Source organism: Paroedura picta, chromosome 3 (genome assembly GCF_049243985.1).
Source record: "Paroedura picta isolate Pp20150507F chromosome 3, Ppicta_v3.0, whole genome shotgun sequence".
NCBI lineage: Eukaryota > Metazoa > Chordata > Lepidosauria > Squamata > Gekkonidae > Paroedura > Paroedura picta.
Genome location: NC_135371.1, coordinates 130,338,998 through 130,363,177, shown reverse-complemented (window position 1 = coordinate 130,363,177; position 24,180 = coordinate 130,338,998). Strand labels below are relative to the sequence as shown.

The window sequence follows — 24,180 nt, the reverse complement described above, 5'->3', positions numbered from 1 at the left end:
TCTTTAATCATTTAATTCTACCCTTATGGGTGCTTTCTAAACACTTTACAGATTGGAGAAGGCTCGCTATTGGCAAAGAAGTGGATACTTTCATACTGATTGTCTCATTGCTCTCTGACTCTTTATTGATGGGCAGGCATGGAAATCAATTGCCTACTCCTCAAATCAGCATAGAAGCAGCATGTTGGGAGGGATGTTCTTTACAATTAGTCAGCAAATATTTAAAACGTTACTCATATCCTATCTGATGGGGGGGGGAGAAGGGGAATCCTTAGAGACAACAGAACTGCTTTGTCATGGGGGAAATTGATTGACATGTTTTCCTTTTCCCCTATCTCACCTTGAGATGTTTAGTTGGAATCTGTTTATCTATAATAGTCATTTAACTGATGATCATCAGCACTATACTAAGTAGAGTTACATGTTAAGTCCGTTGATGACAACAGGCTTAAAAGTGTGCAATGCTGCCTTGGATGGTGCTTTAATTCATTTACAGGTAAGTCTTAAACAGGACAGTTGGCAGTCTAAGCTTTAGACTACTAACAACAATTTAAGCAGTATGGAATAGGATTATATGGGCTTATTACTCTCTGTGCCTTCTTTCCACAATAAGCAAATGCTATAAATGTTTGACATCAGGATGTACTTGCAGATATTTCATGAATTCTGCAACAAATATTCATGCAAAGATAGAAATTTTGTGCAAGCCAGGGGGATAACACTGGTTGCAACTTTTATTGGGGTTTTTGTGACTTAGCTACCAGCCTGAACAGCACCACAGAGGGAATGCAGGAAGTTGACTATCAGAATGATTCACCATTACAGGCACACCCAACCCCTGCCTTGTGAAGTAAATAATTATTCATACCTTGCAGCTATGGTTTGACTAAGATTTGATTAAGGCAGTAGAGACCGCAACAAACGCAACGGTGTGAATAACCTGGGGCTAAAGAGTAGTTAGAAATGCATCACTAGTATATTCCAAGATCAGCAGATAATTTGGATCTTTTTGCCCACACATCTGTTAACAGAATATTATACACAGCACTGCCAGACAACTTGCAAAGCTGTCTGTGATATTATACCATCTTTCAGTTCTGTCATCCAAACAAAAACTTTCAATCCTATTTCTCCCACTTGCCAATGGTTCCCTGCTTTCCCGTTCAATTCAGTTTGACTGGTCTAATGTTAAATGTTTTATATCGCAACAGTTTTTTTAAAGGAGATCCTTCTAACTAGTCTTCTTTTTCTAAAATGAAATAATGGTTCCTCAAACATGTTACTTGTATGCCTCTGTTAAAACTGAACACTTTTTGTTTTGTCCCCTTTTTCTGCACTTTTGAAATTCTTAATTGGATGCAGTTCGCCTTCATGTTCACTGGCTTTGTAACCTCTAACAAGACTGTGGTTTGTTATTAAGGGAGTTGTAGCCAGACTGTGTGTTTCTTGGGGTATGTTGGCAAGAGTTCTTCATAGAAATGCATTCTCTGGAAATGCCAAAGGACATCTCTTTGTTACTTGTGACCACTAGAGGATTTAATTCCAAACAGCATCCTGATGGAACAGCTTGGTGTGGGAGGGAAGGAAGATGCCCAAATTACTGGCAAATGGGGGATTAAGCTGAAAATAAGGTGTTTGCTTTCTTATGATCACAGTTGGACAAGAATGTAATGGAGCAGTACCCATGTCGCCTTTTCACAATATTTTTTTCTATTCATAGTTATCCTAGTTACCAGAAGGTTTGGATGGGAGGAAAGTAAAACTATCATTAGGTATATAAACATGGATGACAAAAGAAGGCCGCATTTTGACCTCTTCTTATAACAAGCCTAAGCATCAGGGCTGTGTGGATCCAGATTTTATTTGTTTACTATATGACTCACTTCCTACTTTTAAACAGCAGCCACCCCACAAAAGCCACTGGGGTGCATTTTGTTAGCATTTGCGACCCAGAACTGGCAGACGCAGGTTCAAATCACCACTCCGTTTTGGCAGCTCATTGCGTGACTTTGGACCAGTTAAATGTTTTCAGCCTAACTTACCTCACAGAGTTGTTGTGAGAATAAAATGGAGGAGTGGGGAATGATGTAAACCACTTTTGGTTTTCATTGTGTTAGAGGCAGAGTATAAATGAAGTAAATAAAAATCAATATTGAATTTGGGGGGCAGACAAAAGAGAGGGTGAGTGAGAAGGAAACAGAGAATGCTGAGGTTATGGGGGCTGCCAGGAGAAGGGAAAGAAAAAATGAGAAGAATGCAGAGGAAAGTGAGTTGGCCCCCACAAGTCCTTGCAGGTTCCCCACCATGCAGCTAGACCCAGCCCAGTGACTGACACCACACACCTTGGCCAGAGATTTCCCAGGGAAAGGGCCATTGGGGACAGAAACAGGGAAATCTGAAGGGTGGGGGACAGATAAAGGCATGTTGACGGATAGGAAGGAGAGAAGTAAGCAGGAGGTTCTGAGGGCTGGTGGGAGAGGGGAAATTGAGGTACCCCTGTATTTCCTTGCAGGTCCTGCACTTGTGAGGGTAATAATGGCCTCTCTTTCAGAGCAGTTATAAAGGTTATTGTAACAATATATGTGAAACATTTTAAACATGCTTGCCAGGTTGTTAGTATGATCTCTCAGTCTTCTCAGTCTTAACTGCTTTGTAGACTAATTGTAAAGATTACAATGAACAAGTGTTTCTTTCAGGAAAAGAATTTGATGTTCACAAGGGTAAATACTGCTGCCCAGAAACTAGAAGTGTTAAGATTATATTGCTATGAAAAATGAAAAATGTAATGAGATTCCCCCCCCTTTATAATGATTCCCATCAACCAGTCCATTTTTAAAAAAACAGCAACTTGTTTTTGAAGGCTGGAGCAAAACTTAAATTCACAAGCCTGAACTTTTCAAACCAAGATTGAAAATAGAACCTGATGCCAAGGGAAGGAGTAAAGCGGAGCTGACAATGCCATTTTGGAACACTGTCCCTCAGAAAGTTACCTTTTGCAGGGAAGCAGCAGGGTCTGCAGGGAGGGGGGTAGGCGGCGGAGCCTTCTCTGCAGCCCTCAGAGCAGGCCCGCCACATCCATGATGTGCCGGGCCTGCTTCAACGCCTATAGGGGAGTCGCAGGGAAGAGGGGCTGCTGTGGGCCTCGGAGGAGGCCCGCAGGGAGCCCAGGGAATCATCGGGGAGGGGTGCAGCCTAAGGTGCCCCCCTTCAAAGCCTAGTCTTATCCATATGTTGCCTCTTAATAATTGTGAAACAGCCTTGGGGGACGGACTGTCCGGCCTCTCCAGGGCCAATCAGGGTGCAGCCAGTTGCACCCTGATTGGCCCTGCCCCTACAGCTCCTGCCCTCCCTGTCCGAGTTGGAATAGGGCTAATCAGGGTGCAGCCAGCTGACCCTGATTGGCCCTGCCCCTACAGCTCCCACCCTTCCTCACCAAGCCCTCACCCCTTGCCTCACAAACATGCCTGGCTGCTACAGCCAGCCAGTCGGTGACTCCTCTGCTCTACTTGCAAGGCCCCAGGTAAGAGGCCTGGCCGGGGGGAGAGGGAGCGCTTCCCAAAGGCCTTGCACAGGCCCCAGGTGTGCTTTCAAGGCTTTTGGGAAGCCATCCAGCTGAGGGGGGGTGGGGGGAGAGGGAGCACTTCCCAAAGGCCTTGTTGCCGCCCCAGTTGTGATCCTTTCAAAGCCCATTCTTATGAACGGGCTTTGCCACTGGTTTAGTTATAATTTCATAATTGTGGTACATTTTAAATGACGAATGAGTAGCATATTCCTTGTAGTTTCTAAATGACTTTGCAAAGGCTTTGAAACTTTGGAATTGTAATTTCTTTTTTAAACTGCTTTGCAGATCTGTACGTAAAGCCCACCAGCCTCATCCTGATAGCCAATGATTCTGAAATTCAAATATACGTATGTAGCACATCAGCACTAAGATTCCAAACAACTATAGTCATCTAAATTAATAGCTACCCTGAGACAACTGCTCACTCTGCTCAGTATGCCAAATGGTACTCCTTCAAAATATATTGAATTACGTTTGAGTCCAGGGGCACCTTTTAAGACCAATAAAGCTTAATTCTGGATATAAGCTGTTGCATACTTCTGAACACTTCTTCATGCGAAGGCTTATAACCAAAATTAATGTTCTTAGTCTTAGAGGTGTCACTGAGTCAAAACTTTGATTTGCTGCTTCAGACCAACATGGCAAGCCATCTGAACTTGTAGAAGACATTTGTGTATAGTTTATACATTATTACTCTTTGCTTGTGAGCCAGATCGTTTAAGGTGTTCTAATGGTCTTCTGTCCATTTCTAGCATCCTTCTCTGAGCGAGTGCGAAACATGTCTCCGGATGAGATCAAAATCCCTCCAGAACCCCCAGGAAGATGTTCCAACCACTTACAGGTGATCCATTTCATTCATTTGCTTGTTTTGTTCTGCCATCTGAAATATTTTGTCTTTAATCACGATCCACAATGTTCCACAAATGGAATTCAAAGTCCCCCTCTATATTTAATTGCTCTTGCTTCGGGCAGCCCTGCAGATCCTTCCAGCTGATTTGGCTTTTTGAAACTGCATCTGTATGACTTTCATAGCTTTGCTTGCATTGATTTTTCTTATTTGTGATCCTTCCCCCCGAACCATCAATTTCAAATATATAAAGGCAATTCCATGATACACTGTAGCACCCAACTCATTTCTATCGTATATTAATTTTGTTGATGACTCTTCCACACATTCAGCATCAGTATGCCAAATGAGGCAGCGTGGTTTCAGAATGGCAGGTAAGTTTACACACTTGGTTTTTCATTTGTCCTGCAATAAGGCCTGACTCAAGAACATGCAGCTTCCTCTTAGCCTGGAACTACATGGGTTTCGGTGCCTTGGAATCCAAATTTGGCAGGAACAAAGGAATGCCCACTCTGCATAACGTTCTCACTTCCTCTCACCTGCAGCAACCTGAAATCCCCCCCCCCCAAAAAAAAATCCTGTTCATGGACAGTTAACAGGATTTCTAGATGTCTTGTAGTATATGGAGAGAGAGAGCTGTGTGGGGCCCATTAGATGCTAACATATCTAACATAGCAGTGACAGTAATTCTGCAGTGGATGGATGTTACATAGATCCTTTTCAGGAAAGCTGCTCTAGTAGGCCACATGCTATTGGGGGAGAGGGGGTGACACAACGCACCATAGTTGGACCATTCAGGTTCAAAATTCCCTGTGGTACCCAGTCAAGCAAGATGCATGCATTTAAATTTGTCATTAAAAAACTGTGGAGAGACAGCTGCACGTGCTTAACTGCATTTACTACCATTTGGAAGATACTGAATTGGATCCAGTGCAGCATTTCTGAGGACATATGGACTTCCCCCTGTGGATTGAGACTTATTTGGCTTTGTTCTCCAGCAGCAGCAGCTCAAAATGGCCTGCTGGAATCCTAGTCCAGTCAACAGTGAAGAGCCTCATAATAAACTGAGGAGACCTTCTTGTGTTTTGCTCAATAGTGGTCTGTCCAAACGCCCCAGTAGTATCATTGTAAGCAAACATAACTAGATTTAGTTAAATGTGGAGCTGGAAAAATGTTCCAAATGTACATGAAGCCAGCTCTTACTGGCCTGAAGAAATTGTGAATTTAACTGAAAATCCTCAAATGTTTATAGTTCCTGTGACAACTTAGCTCTTAATTATTTAGCTGTTCTTAGTGAGCACTAAGTTAACTGAGTATGAGACGGTGGCTGACTGAGGCAGAGTAGCCCATCAAAAGTTTTTTATACTTACCAGACACTTTCCTTCCTGTACTGTACACACCTGTATCCTTGAGTACTACTAAGTATCTTTACCTCTGAAAGCAGAGCTGCTACATGATTAAGATCAGCCTTCTATAATCATCAAGAGGACATTAGCATAACTTTGTGGTCTGGGACACGCATATCTGAGGGAGTGCCTATCGCCTCATGCTCCCTACAGGGCCTTGTGCTCTGTGGGTATTAATTTGTTGATGATTCATAGCCCAAAGGGGGTTTACCTGGCCTTGACCAGATTCAGGGCCTTTTTGGTCCTGGCACCAACCTGGTAGAATGAGCTCCCAGAAGAGCTGAGGGCCCTGCATGAGCTTTTGGGGGTTCCGCAGGGCCTGCAAGATGGAGCTCTTCCGCCAGGTCTTTGGTTGAGGCCAGGGTGCGAAAGATCTGGGGGGCCCTCTACACTTAAGAACAGCTCATACTTGGAATAGGCAGCACCCCAGGAGTTTCTACCCTGAGATGCTGGGGGTAGAGAGGGACGAGGCTGGGCTTATTATTTTTATTTTCTCACCATCAAAGTATTTGGGGTTTTTTTATCTTTTTATATTGTAATCCAACAACAACAAGGCTTGTTGTTATTGTAACCCGCCGCAAGACGATTCTTTGATAGTGGCGAGCAATAAATCTAAACCTAAAAATAATAAATAAATAAATAACCATGGTCTTATCTGCTTGGCTAGTTCATCTCTGTTGCATTTAACCATGCTGTATCAACTCGCTGGATTCAGCAAGTGCTTCCTTAGAAATCAGACTGCAGTTTTTTTATTGTTTAGGGCAATTGTCCAACTTTTTCCACTCAAGGCTGGGAAGTACAGCAGAAGTTGCTCCAGTAACACAGAAGCAGTCCAAGCTTTTGAGCCAAAATGATTAAAAGCAAAAGTGTAAATGTAATTAGGGCAATTAGTAAGTTAAGGCATCCATGGTTGTAAGACATGGAGACATATTTTAGCAAGAGCATATTAGTTCCCCTAACATGGGACAATTCATGATCCAACTGAAGCATCTTGTAGCTGGTGCTTTCAGTCAGTCAGAGTACTTAGGGTATGTCCTACAGCAGTACAATTTTCAGTTGGAATTCTCTAACTGCTGCTGAATTGTAGGCAAACAAAATTTGAGATCTCAAATCTTACCAGTTTTGCAGGCAAGAAGTGCAGGCTCCTTCAGTACACCATTATCTTGGCTCAGAGCTGTGTTTGTACTGGATTTTGCTTGGCAACAGATCTATCCAGCTATATGAATACTGCAAACTAAATCCAGAAAACTTTATTTTCCTAGTTATCATCCCAGCCTGTCTTCATGAGGCTCACAACTTAACTTCTGTCAGGAAACTAGCCATTGTTTACATTCTCTAATGACTTCCCTGTGGATGATGGATATAGAAGCCTGCATGGCTGTGATTGCAGCACAAAACACAGAATAGGCCCTCCAAATGATAAAGCTGCTAACTCTGACAGGAAAAACAACAACACCCTATCATGTTTCTGGTGCTCAGGCAGGAACTGCATGGATTTTCCTTCTGCATCCCCCAAAGTAGAAACTTGTGGTAGGGAAGAGGTGGGATCGGTTATGGTTCCTAATCAGGGGTAGTCAAATTGCGGCCCTCCAGATGTCCATGGACTACAATTCCTATGAGCCCCTGATAGCATTCTCTGGCAGGAGCTCATGGGAATTGTAGTTCATGGACATCTGGAGGGCTGCAGTTTGACTACCGCTGTTCCTGATAATTGGAGCACAGTGGCTCTTTGCTCAGCTTAATTTGCCATATCTTGTTTCCTAATACTTAGTTACGCTGCTTTCCCCGAGGTACCTTTTCCTCATATAGTTTTGAGTCCTCTGTCTTCCCATCTGTGCCCAAAAACTCATCACTATTTTCCTCACAACATGGAATGCTCATTATTAATTCTCTTAACATAGGTTAGGAGTGCTGTTTAACTTGTCTTTCAGTACCGAGATGCATGCAATGAATCTTCCCGGAATATTATCACTTCTTCATATTGATGACACGGCCCTTTTATCTGTAGGACAAGATTCAAAAACTGTATGAGAGGAAGATAAAAGAAGGCATGGACATGAACTACATCATCCAAAGGAAAAAAGAGTTTCGCAACCCAAGGTAAGAGTTCTTTTGAAACAACTGCGGTGTGCAAGAGTGGTCAATACCAAGTGTCCTAGCTGTGCTGTGATTAAAACCACCCAGACAACGTGGTTAAAAGTTTCTAGCCTTCGTAATTATTCATAGTTGTGCAAACAAAGTTAACATGGTGATGGGAACTCAGACTGAAGTCTCAGGACCCAATTTGGATTCAATTAAAGGTCTCAAAATGTCTGTGGAACTTTGATTTTTGAAGGACTGATTCTTTTTCTTCGGGAGGTTAATAAGTTCTGGATGACATTATTGCAGTAGACATAACACAAATTGTAGTCAAGTAGAATTTTTTCTTTATGCATAAAGAAATATGCAAACCAGTTGGAGCCCTGAATTTCCCACTCATATCCATGTGATATTAGACTATGCATGATTACAGCAAGTTAACTTCTGAAATGCTTCCACTCAGAAATGATGTAAGGAGTAGTGCCCTAGAAATTCAATCAAATAGTTCACAAAAGGAGAGTATTGCCTTTGAGACCAATCTCAATGGGTGATGGAATGGTTTTGTAGCTTATTGGGGTGGTTGGAGATCCTAAAGAAGTTTCCTGCTATGAATTTTTGTATGTCTCTGAGACCATAGTTTAAATGGTACATGGAATCTTATTTATTTATTTGATTTCTATACCGCCCTTCCATATGGCTCAGGGCGGGTTATATACAACATGGGGGGATACATGGAACAAATTAATATATAACATAAACAAATACAACAGCAACAATAAGCTAGATAACACCAGTTCAGTGATCTTAAACAATATAACAGGAACGGAACTTAGCTAAGGCCCTTAGAGAGGATAGAATGCTGTATTTCTTCATCACTCTCTCCCTTTCCAAAATCACCAACATGGATCTTCATGTCTCAGCCTAAAACAGGCCAGACTAGGATATAGTTCTTATAAACCTGCAAGTAGTTTGCAATGGTACAACGGAGGAGCATTCAGTTATATGTTTGTTTGTACAGAGGAACATTCAGTTATGAGTCCCCAACTAGCAGTTTGAAATAATGGATACCAAATAGGCATCAAGAGGACCTAGCGATGTTCGATTTGAATTCAGAGATCAATCAGTAACAGTAAATATATCTCACTATTTCAGTATCTATGAGAAGCTGATCCAGTTTTGTGCAATTGATGAACTTGGCACAAATTATCCCAAGGTAAGTAAAACGCGAGTATCTCGGGATGATTAGGTACAATTCATCACACCTACTCAGCTCCCTTCCAGTTTCATGTTTTCTTTGTGAAACCAGACTACTGCACCTAAGTTGATAGATGAAATCTATTAGATAACAGTGATTTGTTCACTTGTACTGAATGAGTTTTGATCCCAATGTTCAAGCAATTGCACTGTTTGGAAAGGGAGTATTTTCCTTTTATAACTACTAGTGTGTGTCTCTGATGCTTTTGGAGAATTTGAAACTATATGAAACCAGACAAAGAGTCCAAAGCACAGGGCTTCATCAATACTTTTAAGAGATGGAATTTAAGAGGTCTACCAGTTCCCCTGCCCTTCTTGTGCAACAACACATTTCTTGGCAGAATGATTAAGATTCTATTTTTCAAGATAATAAGCTTTTGTATGATGATTTTATTTTTTTCAAGCTGGAATTTTAAAATGTGTTATTAATTGAGATCCTTTATCTAACAGGAATTTTTCTTTTTCCTTCTCTTAGGACATGTTTGATCCCCATGGGTGGTCTGAGGATTCCTATTATGAAGCACTAGGTATTAAATATTAGATTTAAAAAAAACCTTTAGTGTTAATAAATTATGGTGGAGCTGTTTTCTTTACCTTCATTCCATTAATCTTCAGTTTTAAGGAGACATAATTAACAGCATGTTGGCTATTCTTCAAGGAATTTACTTTTTAATGAAACAATGAATACTAAACCAAAAATATGCATTTGGGAAGTAGCATACTGAGACTCAACATAAATCAGGACATTCTTAAAAATATTTTTATTATGCTTGTGAGATTCTTCTTGTTGAACTTACTGGGAATGTTTATCCCTTTTATGATTCTCTTTTCAGCAAAAGCACAGAAAATTGAAATGGACAAGTTGGAAAAAGCCAAGAAGGAGCGAACAAAGGTATAAAATATTGTACAATTAATTTTTAGTGTTTCAGTCTAACCCAAGAACTCAAGTAGGTGGGGAAGTAAGCTGTGGGAACCAGCCAATCAACCAGTCATTTACCATTTCCATTATGGAAAAAGAGAATCGGCCTGTAGAGCAACAGGAGAGGTGGGCTCCAGGGATGTCTAGTGATATCAGAGGCCATACAAACGTCTGAGAAAGGCTGCATAATAACCACTGGGGACCTCTCGAATAACCCCAGGGTTTTCCAGAACCTTGGTTGGGAATCCCTGGTCTACAATAGGGGTGTGCACTTGGATTTACCTGAGCTGAAAATATCCTCTCCAAAAATACTTTAATCAGGGTTCTTTTGGGTACATTTTGGCATCCTAAATGTGTCTGGGTTTTTTCAGGAAAACTAAAAATCTCAAGAAAATCCTGGATATATTCAGTAATTACCTGTAGATCCTAAAACAGTAATTAGTTCCCTTCTTTAACCTGTTTGTCAGGCTTCTACTGCAGTCCCATTAAAGAATACAGTCTGAGGACTGTGGCAGGGGAGCAGACTGTTCTTGTCGACTTAGCTTGAGGCTGGCTTTTCTAAGTTTGAGTCAAAGTTTAAATCAGGCTACAGGAGAAGCCAACCGCAAAAGCTGGTGTACTGCAGGAAGCAATCTGCTAGTCATGGTATAAACCATGGTGCACAAGAAAACATCCCAGCCAGGATCTGTGTGGGGCACGGAGAGGACTTCCCTGTGGCACACAGATTCTAGGGCCAGCTTCTGCAGCACAGTTTAAACCGTGTTGCAGGAGAAGCCATCCCAGTCAGATCTGCATGCAGCGGAGGGAGCCCTCCCCACAGCACACAGATCTTGGGGCCAGTTTCTCCTACAACAGTTTAAAGTATGCTGCAAAAGAAGCCAAGCCAGCCCCAGGATCAGGCTTTTAAAAAACAAAGCTATTTTTCTTCTCAGGTCTATTGGATCTGAAAAAATTTGAGATTCCAAAAAAAAAAAAATATCCTGGGTCCTAATACCATACTGATATTGGGATCTGAGATTTTTTTTGTAATACCAGGAGAAAATGCAGGTCCAATATACCTGAACAAAAAAATACCAATTTTAAAAAATAATTGCACACCCCTCATCCAGAGTACAATAGGTTTAAATCATAGAGGCTTGAGTTGGTTTTTGCTACCCAAATAGTTAACAAGGCCCATGCCCAGGTAGGTGGTGTATGAGATTTTCTTGGCAGTAAACATTCCTGTGGCCAATTTTTCCTTATCTCACTCACTCAACTTGCCCTTTTTGGTCTGGTTTCTGCATAATAATATGTGCACAGCTGTGGTTCAGTCCTCTTCTTCCATAGCCCTAGACTTGTTGGGATGTGATCCAGACTGTTTTGGTTTCTCTGGTTGCTAGGTTGCTGTCCGTAGAGTACAGTCAGTATAAGGCATGCATGTAGAGTCATGCATTTTAGAAGCTTTAATTTTCTTGCATATCACCTTGAAGGAGCATGGAGTTCTAGTTTGGGTTTTTTAAGTGCCTTAGGCAGATCAGAAAATGGTTGTGATTTATCCTTGAATAGTAGCACCATGCAAATGGTTTGGGGGCAGGGAAACCTCATGTCTAGTGCATTTATAGAAATCTACCAAATCTTAACAGCTGTGTTTTCATTTATTAAATCGCTAATCCTGGACAGAGTTGCCTTTCTTCAGCACAGCCATGAAAAAATATCTATTTTTTTTACCACGTTGTATTCTGATACCAGTGACTAAGCCTCACAAAGGCATTGAGTTAAATTACTTCCTCTGCCTTTGTAGATTGAGTTTGTGACTGGGACTAAGAAGGGAACAACAAATGTTCCATCTACAACCACGACAACAACCAGCACGGCAGGTGGAGGTAAGTCAAAACACCCTAACCTAACATTTGAGTTACATGTTCCTTGGAATCCAGCCACACAGAGATTTTATAATCCTAGGCATCTGCCACCCTTCCTTTCCTCTTGACTCTTGAGCAAAAGGGCTTGTTGGTGATGGCTCACTACATCAGAAAGCCTGCATGAGAGAAAGAACTTTATTTGGACACCAAAAGTCTGTAACTAGAATAAACTGTCCTGCTTCAGTAGAATTAGAAAAATTATTTGATTAGGGTCAGATCCTACCAGGTTTTCCAAAACAAGAGAAAGGAGCCTTTTTTGGTCACTGAAAAGACTATGGTGAGGATCATGGGACCCATCTGGAGAAAATCCATACCAAATATGACATTGCCTTCTGGCGTTGTCTTCTCTGACTTACAGGGGGCCTTAAGCAGAGAAAGACTAAGCACTCTACATCCTTTAGCTGGAGGTAAGAAGAGCTAGCTTTTCATACCCTGTTTTCATTACCCAAAGGAGTCCTAAAGCAGCCTACAAACACCTTTCCATCTCCCACAGCAGACACCATGTGAGGTAGGTGGAGCTGAGGGAGCTGTAAGAGAACTGCTCTGTGAGAACAGCTCTAAGAGAACTAGGACAAACTCAAGGTCACTTTGCTGGCTGCATGTGGAAGAGTGGGGAATCAAACCCAGCTCTCCAGATTAGAATCTGCCGCTCTTAACAACTACACCATGCTGGTGGGTATAAGCCTTTTGTATGAAAATATTGTGCTATATACCATTAAGCTAACCCCCCCCCCCACCAAAGAACTTTCTTTGCCCCAAATAGGTCTGAAACCCACAACCTCTAGTTTTAGAGACCAGTGCTGTCCACTGGGGACAATGGAGACTCACTCCTGCTGCCAGAATTTTAGATTTCCAGCAGCATATAAAATTAATCTAACACTGGTCTACCTTAAGTGCTCCCAAGCAGTAATTGCAAATAGTGCAGGGGATATGATTTCAGTAGGATTCATTTTCTGATTAGCTTATTTGGTGATGTGTAGTAATTTCTGCAATTTTTGTGCAATGTTCCGCAATGCTAAACTACATTCCAGTTGACCTTTAGTGTTCCTTTGCCTGATAAAACTTCAAAATACAGCTTGGGGGGGATCGCAAGTTTGAATGAGCACTCCACGTAAAATATTCCTTGAGGAGAGGGCAACAGCATGACAGGGGAAAGGCTCGACTTAAATCCTTTCCCCTTAAATATATCATCCTGTCATTGGGATGCATTTATGGCGGTGGGTGAATTGTGCAAATCCACGCATTCCTCTACTTGAATTCCAAAACAGGATAATTCCAGCAGGACTATCCCACATGCTTTTTTGCAACGTGCGGATTGGTTCTAATTAAGTATTGGATGAGTGAGGCCTCTGATTCTCAAATGAATGCTTGTCTGCTATATGTACAGATGCCCAGAAGAGGAAAAGCAAGTGGGATTCTGCCATTCCTGTGACAACAATAGCTCAGCCCACCATTCTCACTACCACTGCAACGCTGCCAGCTGTCGTCACAGTGACCACAAGTGCAAGCGGCTCCAAAACCACCGTGATCTCTGCAGTTGGCACCATTGTGAAAAAGGCAAAGCAGTGACAAGCGCAGTGGGAAACTTCCTGAAGCCTTTCTTGGACTCTACAATGCCAAAAGTGCCACCTTTGGGAGCGAAGGAAGGGTCCTGTTCCTGGAACAAAAAGACTATTTTAAAATGGACATGCCATGCTTGAGCAAGAAGGACTCCTAGTTGTCTCTACAGTTGTACATATTTGTTAGTGAGGCTCGTCATCTTTGTTGATAGAGAACCTCTGTACAGTGTTGCGTGAAATGGAATGGCGACGTGTAAGAAGAAGCTTAATAAGTGATCATAACAGGATCCTTAAATTCTGTGAGATTAGTGGTTTAAAGAGAGCCATGGGTATCGGCTATACTGAAATCAATTGCATCCCATACCATTCATCAGTGAGTTAACGTCAGCTAACTGAGCATCTGGAGCTCTCTGCCTCCATGAAATTACAGGCAAGCATGACTTCCTTGATCAGTACCATTACGAACAGAGACATCCCTGTATAAATTCATTTTGTTCTGCTTTCAGAGATCAGGCAATTTGAAAGCTTTGAAGTTGGGGAGATCTGACAGTGAATATCAACACTGAAGATTGTGTCTAGGTTTTAGGAATCATTACACAGCTCTCCTGGTGGGAGGGTGGTTGTGAAAGAAGGAAGCAGCAAGTAGAGTTTCCATACTGAGTACCGTGTTTTTTGTGTACTTTCAATGTCAGTATGCATGGTAGCTACATTGGTTACAGTATTTGGTTTGATGCCTATGTCATGCTATCAATTTAAATTTATATAAACTTTCTTACTTGTGTAAATTCCAAACCTTGCATTATAAAAACAGAACTTTAATTCTTCAACTTTAATTCTCCATTCTTTACATAATAACGTAAGATGTACTCAGCAGAGCCAGCAAATTAGGCATAGAGGCCTTTGCCTGATGCTGCATACTAGCATCTGTTTTCAGAAGTGTAAAGTCTCTGAATAGGGAGGTTCCCTTTAGTTATTATGGGTAGAGTAACCAATGATAGTAACCAATGGGTAGAGTAACCAATTAAGAGCCTCTTGTGGTGAAGAGCCTCTTGTGGTGCAGGGTGGTAAGGCAGCTGTCTGAAAGCTTTGCCCATGAGGCTGGGAGTTCGATCCCAGCAGCCGGCTCAAGGTTGACTCAGCCTTCCATCCTTCCGAGGTCGGTAAAATGAGTACCCAGCTTGCTGGGGGGTAAACGGTCATGACTGGGGAAGGCACTGGCAAACCACCCCGTATTGAGTCTGCCATGAAAACGCTGGAGGGCGTCACCCCAAGGGTCAGACATGACCCGGTGCTTGCACAGGGGATACCTTTACCTTTACCTTTTAACCAATGATGTCTTAACCCCTTTTAAAGCCATCTATACTTGTGGCCATCATTGCATCTACTGGCAATTAATTCCACAATTCAGTTACTCACTGTGTTAAAAAAAAGACTTCATTTTGTCTGCCATTAACTTCATTGGGTGCCTCCAAGCTCTAGAATTATGGGTGGAGAAAAAAGTTACCTTTAACCACTGTCTCATTTTTTTTAGCCATTGTGACTATGTACAGTATTCCAAATGAATTTAACATAGCTCTATATAGCAGAGCCTCTTGTGGCGCAGAGTGGTAAGGCAGCCGTCTGAAAGCTTTGCCCATGAGGCTGGGAGTTCAATCCCAGCAGCCGGCTCAAGGTTGACTCAGCCTTCCATCCTTCCGAGGTCGGTAAAATGAGTACCCAGCTTGCTGCTGGGGGGTAAACAGTAATGACTGGGGAAGGGAATGGCAAACCACCCCATATTGAGTCTGCCATGAAAATGCTAGAGGGCATCACCCCAAGGGTCACACATGACTCGGTGCTTGCACGGGGGATACCTTTACCTATATTGGAGCATTAGAATATTGGCTGTTTTATTTTCCATCCCTTACTCAGTAGTCCTTAGTGGGGATCATGTTTTTCCCTGCCACCCCCACACTTAGCCATCATTCTCACTGAGCTCTCCAGTACAATGTCTCTTTCCTTCTCAGTCACTATTAGTTCAGGCCCCTTCAGTATATATTTAGTCAGTTTGTTTTGCTCCAATCGGCATCACTGAACTTCATTTGCCTCTTTCTGTTCCACTCACCCAACTTGTGAAGACCTCCTTGGAATCTCTCACAATCTGCTTTGGCTTTCACTCTCCTCAAGTATATGGTATCACCTGCAGATTTGGCCTCTGTGCTGCTTACCTCCAGTTCCAGATCATGTATAAACAAATCAAACAGTACCATCCTCAGCTCCTATTCTTATGGGACCCCACTATTTGGTTCCTCCTCCTAAGAATTATCCATTTATTCCTGTTTCTGTGCTTCCTTCCATTTGATCTATAGTGACTGCTAAATTTAGTACTAGTATTTATCTGCCTTTAGATCTTTGTAGGTTGTCCAATCAACTGGATAGAGTTAAGAGAACGATGGGTTTCATTTAGGATCATCTGTAACATTTTTGGGGAAGCAACACCAGGAATAAAAGCCTGTGCTATAAAGAGGATATTTTCCCGCATCCCAACACGGTTTCATTTCACTCTTTCTGAGGCATAAAACTATAGGATAGGAGACAGATGGCCAATGCTACCTTTAATTAATTCCTAAGCATAGTTGCATGCTTCTGAGCTCATTGAGTTAAATGGACCATGAATGGAGGTAGCTGTTTAAGATGGCACAGCTAATGAGCTTCAGAGTAGGGTGGGGATCTGATATTGGGTCTTTCTGGTTCTGATCTTACACTAATCAAACAGGTGCTCCTTAAGGCTGTGTGCCAGCATACAATGCTATGGAAGTGCTGTGACCCCTATTCCTCATCCCCATTTCAATGGTCCTTTCAGATATCCTTTAATTTTTGCTTCCGTTAGTTCTCTGTATTAGCTTAACTTGCTTGACACTGGGTAGAATTTTTTTTTGAAAAATTCAAAATCTGATATTGTAATACTGCTTTGAAGTAAAGAAGAAATCCAGCCATAAATCTTTTTTAAAAAGTAACAGTATTTTGCCTCTGCTTATCAAAACAAAAGTGGAAAATTAGATAAGGGAATGCCGGAGTTATTTTTAAAAGCCAGCTGAAAAGTTCATAAAGTCATGCTTTGGATCTCTTTCTTCTCTCCCCCTCCCCCAATTTCTGTTTTGTACAATGGTGTTTTTGAAAGATTACTTGGCCGAAGTTTGTATTCTATCTCTAGACCAGCTGTCCCCAACCCCCAGTCCGGGGACTGGGACCGGTCCATTGATCAGTCAGTACCAGGCCACGGCTCCTCCTCGTCCTCCTCCCCGGCTGCTGTCTCGGGGGCTGCCCTGCCACTCTGCCGCCAGCTCACCTTTGGTGCTCTCCGGCGGTCGCCATGGCTGGGGCTCCCCCTCAGTGTGGCACTGCGCAACTGCTGCTGGCAGCGCCCCCCAGTGGGCAGCGGGAAGTCAGGAGCGCTGGCGTGAGAGGAAGCGGAGCAGGGGCTCAGGCGGTGGCGGCAACGTCCCTCGGCAACGTCCCTCCCCCTGGGCTTCAGTAAAATTGTCAAGCGTTGACCGGTCCCCAGTGATTAAAAGGTTGGGGACCACTGCTCTAGACAACCCAACCCCTTTAAAATGACTCAGAGCTGCTCCTTTAGCTGTTCTTTTAATTTTCTGGAGAGTCTTTATGCTCATATGGACAACCCTTCAAGGAGTCTAGATCCAAACCCAGATTCCTCAAGGCTAATGCATGCATTTTCAAACACTCCTAGTGTGCATGCGCATGAGCTTATGCATTGCAAATGCTCTATATGTGTGAGCAACATAATGAGACTAAGGTGGTTCATTCAACAACAGCAGGTTCTGTGAGCAGAGATTCACGGCTCCCCTAAGTACTCTGCTTTATGTAAGTTGCTGTTGGGTCATTTATGATTGCTCCCATAAAAATAGCCAGTGGCTCAGTTAAGAGCAAGCTACAGTTAAGAGAGAACAAGAGCCCATTAATATGTTGCAAATGAATCCGAATTACCCTGAACAATCGGACCGGGCAAGAGCAAGCGAAGTAGTCACGCTTCACCCCTTTCACCACCATCTCATACGCCCTCATAAGCGTGCAATGAGATGTTCTTGCCACCTCATCGCAAGTCTTCCGCCACACTCGCTCTAGCTGTCTAACCTTTTCCTTTCACAGCACATTACTACCATCACTCTTGTTCCCGAATTTATGAACACTCCAGAAACAATAGGCCACTGCAGCTTTTTCCAACAAGGATAGTCCAAGGATGGGTAAGTAAAAGTCATACTAAGTAAGTACTAAGTAAGTCATACTAATGCACAATGCAGAAATCTCGCACCCTGTGCCTGTTTATTCCTTACACACATTTACGTGGATCCTCCAGTAAGCTACTATATGGACAGTATTTCCTGTAGAACCACAGCCTCCCCCTTGACATGAGTATGCTAGAACAACCCTAAGTGCCACAGTTCACAAAGCTAGACACTTCGTGAACATAGCAGCAGGGCCACATTATGATCTCTGAATTCATTATTTCTACCTGCAATGGTTTATCCAGACAATGGGTTCGAAACCCATTCTGCTCTATTAGAGACTACAGCATAATCTTGTCTCAGTTCAGAAATAACATTAAAGAGGATAAGTGTTCCCGTTCTCTTTTAGTGAGCTTTCTGATACATGAAGGGGAATCTGTAAAAGGGTAGTTGTAAGCTCCAATATTAATCTGGTCCACTGTGGAGAAGTCAGTCCACCTAAAGTTTCCAGATAAAGTCTGAATTGAGGGCACCCTTCTATGAAATGAAGCTGCCAGAGAATATACTTTGGATCATTTCAGATGTCACGTGAAATCATGAACGGATCACCTGAAGATGGTCTGTTTCACTGGCTAAGTAAGGATGTGGAACCACGTTTTGAAGTTATTAAGAACAGTTAGTTCTAACTATGGTCTTACGTGCCATGCAAACATGGTCATCATAGCTTCTTGGCACTGCTTAGTGCACTGCGTGAAAGGACTGGCCCAGAAGATGGAAAATGAAATCTCTTGTCTCTCAGTAGCAATCTCTCCGTTCCTTTCCTCATCCTCCAGTCAGCCTAGCAATGGCTTATGCTCTCAAAGGCTTAGGAATGCCACCATGTTCCTCTCTTACATGCAGGAGTGAGGACCAATGCCAGTGGAGCCTTGGCTTGTTTACAGTGCCATTCTAAGAAAGTCCAAGAGGGCTTGCTCTTCAGAAAGTGTTCTTAGGACTGTACTCTTAACCACCTCTGCACTAGTAAAAGAAAATTAGATTTTCACAGAGATTGGCTCTAGAATTAATCAAACTCCATCATCCCATATTTTTAAAAGACATGCTGCCCAAACCCTTGAGCATCTAACCTAGGCAAGCTGTGATGTACGGCTCCCCAATGCAGGAAAATGCATGATGTATGCAGCTTGATAAAGACTTACTGATTAAAAAAACACGTGGGCATATTCTTTGTGTTCTGAAATCATTTGGGGAACATAGAAACTCCTGGAAAGATTACAAAGGAGCCTCTCTGCTAGTGGGTGCATCCGTATACATCACCAACTGTTTTAGCTATGCTGCTTAACCCATACATCGTATGGAAGAAAACCTCATGGTGCACGATAGCCATTTGAATAGATCTCTTGTGCAGCTACTGTCACAGAGCGCATGTCATCTGGAGAGCGGTGGGATCATTTGCACAAGCAGGATTTTAGTGTTTCCAGGCATTTCAACGTTTCAGGAGTTAGTGTCTTTTAGCTCAGAGGTTCTCAGTCCAGAGCTGCCTACGTTTAATTGTTCTTTCGCCTAACCGAGGTACAAACAGAGGATGCTGATCATTAAACATTGGTCTGACAGCAGAGGAAACAGAAAGTTGGAATGTGGTGACCTTTTTTCCTCTGCAGGCTGTTTGGGCTCAAGTATGCTGTTATCTTCGCTTCCGCAGCCTAGGAAGTCTGGAGGAAAATATCTAAAAAGAGGGAAAGTGTTTGGACTGGGGAAGGGGTGGCTTGGCAAAGGAACAAACCAGGTAAAGCCCTTTCTATAATCAGGCATCCTCCAATCCTGAAGAACTGGATTTATTCAACAGTTACTTGTTGCACTTTGGTTTTTTTTTAATTCTTTCCCCTTTCTTTCCCGGAGACCAAATAATCCTGCCAGCGAATCTTTGTTGCAGAAGGACGACTGGGTTGGGCTCTGCCTCAGCTTCTAGCGCCAACCCTTTTCCTGTGGGTGGGTGTCTTTTTAAACATGTTTGCAGAGGAGAAGCAGAGAGAGTACAGACTTGGCTGCCCGGCTGCTCTTGCCCATACAGGTGTGCATAACTCACAGGAATGCCAGACAAACCTGAGTCACAGATAGCCCTCCCCACACGCACGCACGCACACACACACACACACCTGAGCTAAAATAAAACTCTCTCTTCTGACTTCACTTGCTTGAGAGCTGTTCCCTTGGCTGCTACGCAACCTCTCCATATGCCCCTGGTGAGAGAAAGACAGGCAGAGGGAGCCCTAAACAGCAGCAGCTATCAGAAGGAGGGAGGGAAAAGGTGAAAGTCAACATTTTATCACAAGGACCCGAGATCCACGCAGAGGTATGTCAGATTCACAAGCTCTTCGTTCCCGGGGATTGTTAGCCTGGCTTCTCAAGGATTTTGAGAGAAGGAGCAGGCTGGGAATTGGGGGAAGGCAGTGCTGAATTTGGAAGTGGCAATGAAGTAGTGAAGTCCTCTCCTTCACCAGCCCCCACGCAGCCTCTGGAGGAATTTCTTGGCTTGGTGTGTGGATGACTGTTATTTGGATTGTTGCACAGGATTTGGACTTTGAATCAGACCCAGCATTAATGAGGTTGGTAGAATTAATTTATTTGTGTTCCCAGCTGTTGGAAGCACTTTCTTTCGTTTCTTTTCTTTCTCCGACTTATTGATTAACCGGAGAGAGCAGTTAAATGAGGCGTACCCAGATCTCGCCCAGGTAGGCAGCTGGCAGATGAGGGGTACACCAGCTGCGGTCCTTCAAGCAGGCTTTTAAGACTGCAATGGGCTCTCCCTTGTCATGCCGCTGGAACCTGGCACCAGTTGTTGATCAGCCAGTTTGGTGTTTTGGTTTTTGGCTTTTTAAAATGTTGGGCAAGTTTTTGTTTTTCTGGAGATGATTTGTTTCTTTTTTTTAAAAAAAAAAGACTTTTTTTTTTAGATTTGTGTCTTTTTTCTCTCTTCACTAGGGAAAGGTAACCCCTACGTGAAAAAAGGCTCATGCATTTTTTCAGCCCCTCAGAGGGCATTTAACGAGTGCACAATCAGTATTCACTTTACAATATACATTGTCTGTACATACTTTACATGCCATTAAAGGTTTTGATTGGTTGTATGCACAATCAGGCAGAAATTCAACCGGATACAACTGTCCTAGCATGGTGTTGCAGCTATGGGAGAGGATTTACATGTCTCTGCCTGTCATGTAACTGTTATGTTTATTAAACTCACAGGAGCTCTTATTCAAGATGGCAGAAGGAGATGTGTTAAAGGATTAACCATCTCATTAATTTTGGGTCTGCAGCAATTGAGAGGGATCCTATTTATACAGTATTAGGCTCAGGATGAGGGCAGTTTAAAATGTTGTGAGTGGTGTGCTTGCTGCTTAACTGACAGCTCAATGTCTGTTCTGCTTTTGACATAGTGTGTTTGAGGGAAAAGGCAGGAAAAGTGTGTCAGATTTGATCTGAAGAAGGACTTTCTAAAACATGACAGAGCTGAAAGTTACAAATGCAGAGTAAGAAGTACAATGGGATTATGAAGAATGGGTAACAAGATGCAGGGTGTGGTCAGATGTTAAATAGCTGATTAAATCTTATAGAACTATTTATTTATATATATGGCCATCAGTTTCCAAAGCTAGGGCTCAAATGTGAACCCTAAAAATAAAAATGCAAAGGGTGCCTCTTAATAAATAATATCTTTCCCCTCATAATTCAACCCAATCAGGGTTCAAAGAGAGGTTGAGGCACCATTTAGGGGGGCAGGGCAGGATTCTGCAAGGTCCATGTGCTCACTTTAAGTTAAGCTGTTAAACGCTGGGAGGTAACATTCCAGTGGATTTGGACTTCAGAAGAACTAGAGCTATGATCAGCATAGGATTTTTTAAAAAGGCATTTGACATGTATACCCAGCTAATAAATCATTCAGGAGGTCCAATCTGTGAGTTGAGCAGAGGTTTACTTAGCTCAGGGGAGTAGTGGCATACAACCTGGAAATGCCAAGGAAGGGAGAAAAGCACAAGCACACTCCAGAACCTATAAACAGCACCCTCCTTTCAGACACAGGTAGATCCCAGCACCTGTTGCTTTCTAGGTTAACCATTAGGTAACTCTTACCAGCTAAATCACAGAAGAATGTTGTTTTTTGCTAGCTAGTTTATATTGTTGGATGGGTGAAGTCTGGAGGAAAGTTAGAAATGGGAGCATGCTTTATTACTTGGGAGGAAGGAGACAGGCATCAGGGAGTATAAATACTTAGAGGCTACATGGGTACTGATGCTACATGTGCTAACAAAGGAATAGCTTGGCATTCTTGAAAGGAACCCCAAGGAATAGGTGGTTAGAGTGTGTTGAACAGAAAGTTCTTGCCCGGCTTGGAGGATTTCCACATGCGAGGCTAATGGCACCCATCTGGATGGGAAACACCATATTGGGGATAGTATTGAACGAGAAGGATGCTGTTACGATTCGTGCGACTGCATCAATTTTAGTTCGGATTTTAGTTGTTAACTTGGAAAGGATGGATGCAATGACTGCTTGTAACCACACATGATTATCTGTTCCTGTTTTGTTTTGCAAATTCTCACTTTGTTTTATTTTTGCTGTGCCAACAAAGGTTCTGTGTCTATGAGCATGTTGAATATGTCTGGCTTAAGATGTTCATGTTTTCTACTGTTTCCATGATAATACCAAGAACTGCTCACATTCTGCTAGGATTTCCTGCCTTTCCTAGTGGGCATTATAATGGCATTGCCATGTTCATACTTCTCACTTTGTTAGAAAGGAGATCGGTTGTATCTCATTGACATGGGATTCTTGTGAAAAGGTCATAGGAATCCAAAAGTAGTGTTGAGTGCGGATGAAGATATTTGTGTGTAGCTAAGTGGGCATGAAGATCAAAGGGATGGGACTGAAACACAGGGCCATTTCGCACGGCTTCAAAGTAGCAGAATGGTTGCTATTTGGAAACGCTACTAATTTGCCATAACCCACGACGTCGTAGACAATCTGCAACAATCCTGAAACCAATCAGCAAAAAGCGCTTCGTTGTGGCGCTTTCAGGGGAATCCAGAAAAGTGGATTCACCCTCCGGATAGCGATACACTCCTGCAACCAATCTGCAACAGTAGCGCTAAAGACCTGTGCGTTACCATTGTTGCTGGTTCTTCAAAGTCCCTCCCCCTGGCTCTCTCCTCCAAACTTCCGGCGAAGCGATCGCCATTTTTTTTTCTCCGAGCGAGCGGGGATAAACGCACCGGCGAGCCTCTTTCTGTTTAGAGGCTTCCCTGGCTTCAGTCCTTCACCTTTAGTCACTAAGCACAAACCACTGAAAAGCCCGTTTGCTGAAATAAAGTCCCTTTATTTTTTACAAATAAATTCAGCCAAAAATCGGGCCCGTGAGAGGGGGGGGGGATTTTTTTTTTAATCACTCGAGGCAGCGTGCAAACGATCATACAATCAAACGACAGCTCACATTAGGCAGCTGGATGGGTCTCTCCGTAGCAACGAATCTACCTAGATTCGTTGCTATGGGTCGTTTTTTTTTTTTAAAAACCTTTCTTAAAGGGAAAGGGGCTGTTTGGGAGCATGCTAACGGCTGCCCATTGGCTGCTTGACGGCCAGGGGCGGGACGAGCTTGGCAATAGCGCTTCCTTTCTAGCGATTTCTGCCGAGACCGGAAGCCTGTGGGAAACGCTAAAAAACGCAACTGATTCCACTACAAAGGCAGGTATGCATAACGACGAATTCCACTATTTTAAATGGCGATTTTTCATTCCGCAAACAATTTGCAACAAAGATCCCTGTGCGAAAAGGCTCTCAGTCTCCCCTGGAATGAATATATCGTTTTGTATTGTGGATGCCATTAAAGGTTTTTGTATTGTATTGTATTGGAATGAATGTGGGGGGGGGGGAGAGAACTGGCATGTAGGAATAACAGCTCTAAATAATTAATTGTGAATCTGGCAGAACCTCTTGCAGCTGGAATGGTGGAAGTTGCCCTGAAGAGAGATTTGTTTTCAGTGGCAGAGAGCCTTGACCACTTGTTTCTAAGATTACAGAACTGGGATTATAGAGGAAGTTATTCCATGAAAGTTTATTCTAGGATAAAAGTGTGTTAGTCTTTAAGGTGCCTCAAAACTGTGATTTGGTTTTGCTGCCCCAGACAGCTAGTCCTCTGGGACTGAGCTCTGCTACATATCCTTAGTGCTTGCTCTGTATATTGCATGGCATAATCTTGCAGATGAGCTGGCTCTGGTGCAGAAAAAATGAGTGATAATGTTGTTTATGATGGAATAAGAGTGTTGTCTGTACTAAAGCCTTTGTACATGCCTCTCACCACAAATAAATTCTCTTCTTGCAAGCATGTTCTGGTTTGTATTTTTATTTTCCAACCATGTAGCCCCACTGAGAAGGA

The 24,180-nt window shown here is 42.8% G+C and overlaps 2 protein-coding genes across 10 annotated transcripts in view; both read left to right on the top strand.

The window, feature by feature from the left end:
* SAP30BP (SAP30 binding protein) overlaps nt 1-14,354 on the top strand; it is a 39,792-nt gene extending 25,438 nt beyond the window's left edge. For both annotated transcript variants that reach the window (XM_077327812.1, XM_077327811.1), the window contains exons 5-11: nt 4,315-4,403; nt 7,824-7,915; nt 9,047-9,107; nt 9,624-9,675; nt 9,982-10,040; nt 11,848-11,929; nt 13,356-14,354. In XM_077327812.1, coding sequence (XP_077183927.1) covers nt 4,315-4,403; nt 7,824-7,915; nt 9,047-9,107; nt 9,624-9,675; nt 9,982-10,040; nt 11,848-11,929; nt 13,356-13,537 — 617 coding nt within the window. In that variant the 3' untranslated portion in view covers nt 13,538-14,354. The remainder of the gene's footprint in view (nt 1-4,314; nt 4,404-7,823; nt 7,916-9,046; nt 9,108-9,623; nt 9,676-9,981; nt 10,041-11,847; nt 11,930-13,355) is intronic.
* A 4,220-nt stretch (nt 14,355-18,574) lies between these two features.
* Nucleotides 18,575-24,180, top strand: part of ITGB4 (integrin subunit beta 4) — a 102,151-nt gene continuing 96,545 nt past the window's right edge. The window contains exon 1 of one of the 8 annotated variants that reach the window (XM_077327774.1): nt 18,575-20,103. The gene's annotated coding sequence lies outside the window, so the exon portion shown is untranslated. The other 7 variants (XM_077327777.1, XM_077327778.1, XM_077327780.1 and 4 more) reach the window with 7 other exon arrangements.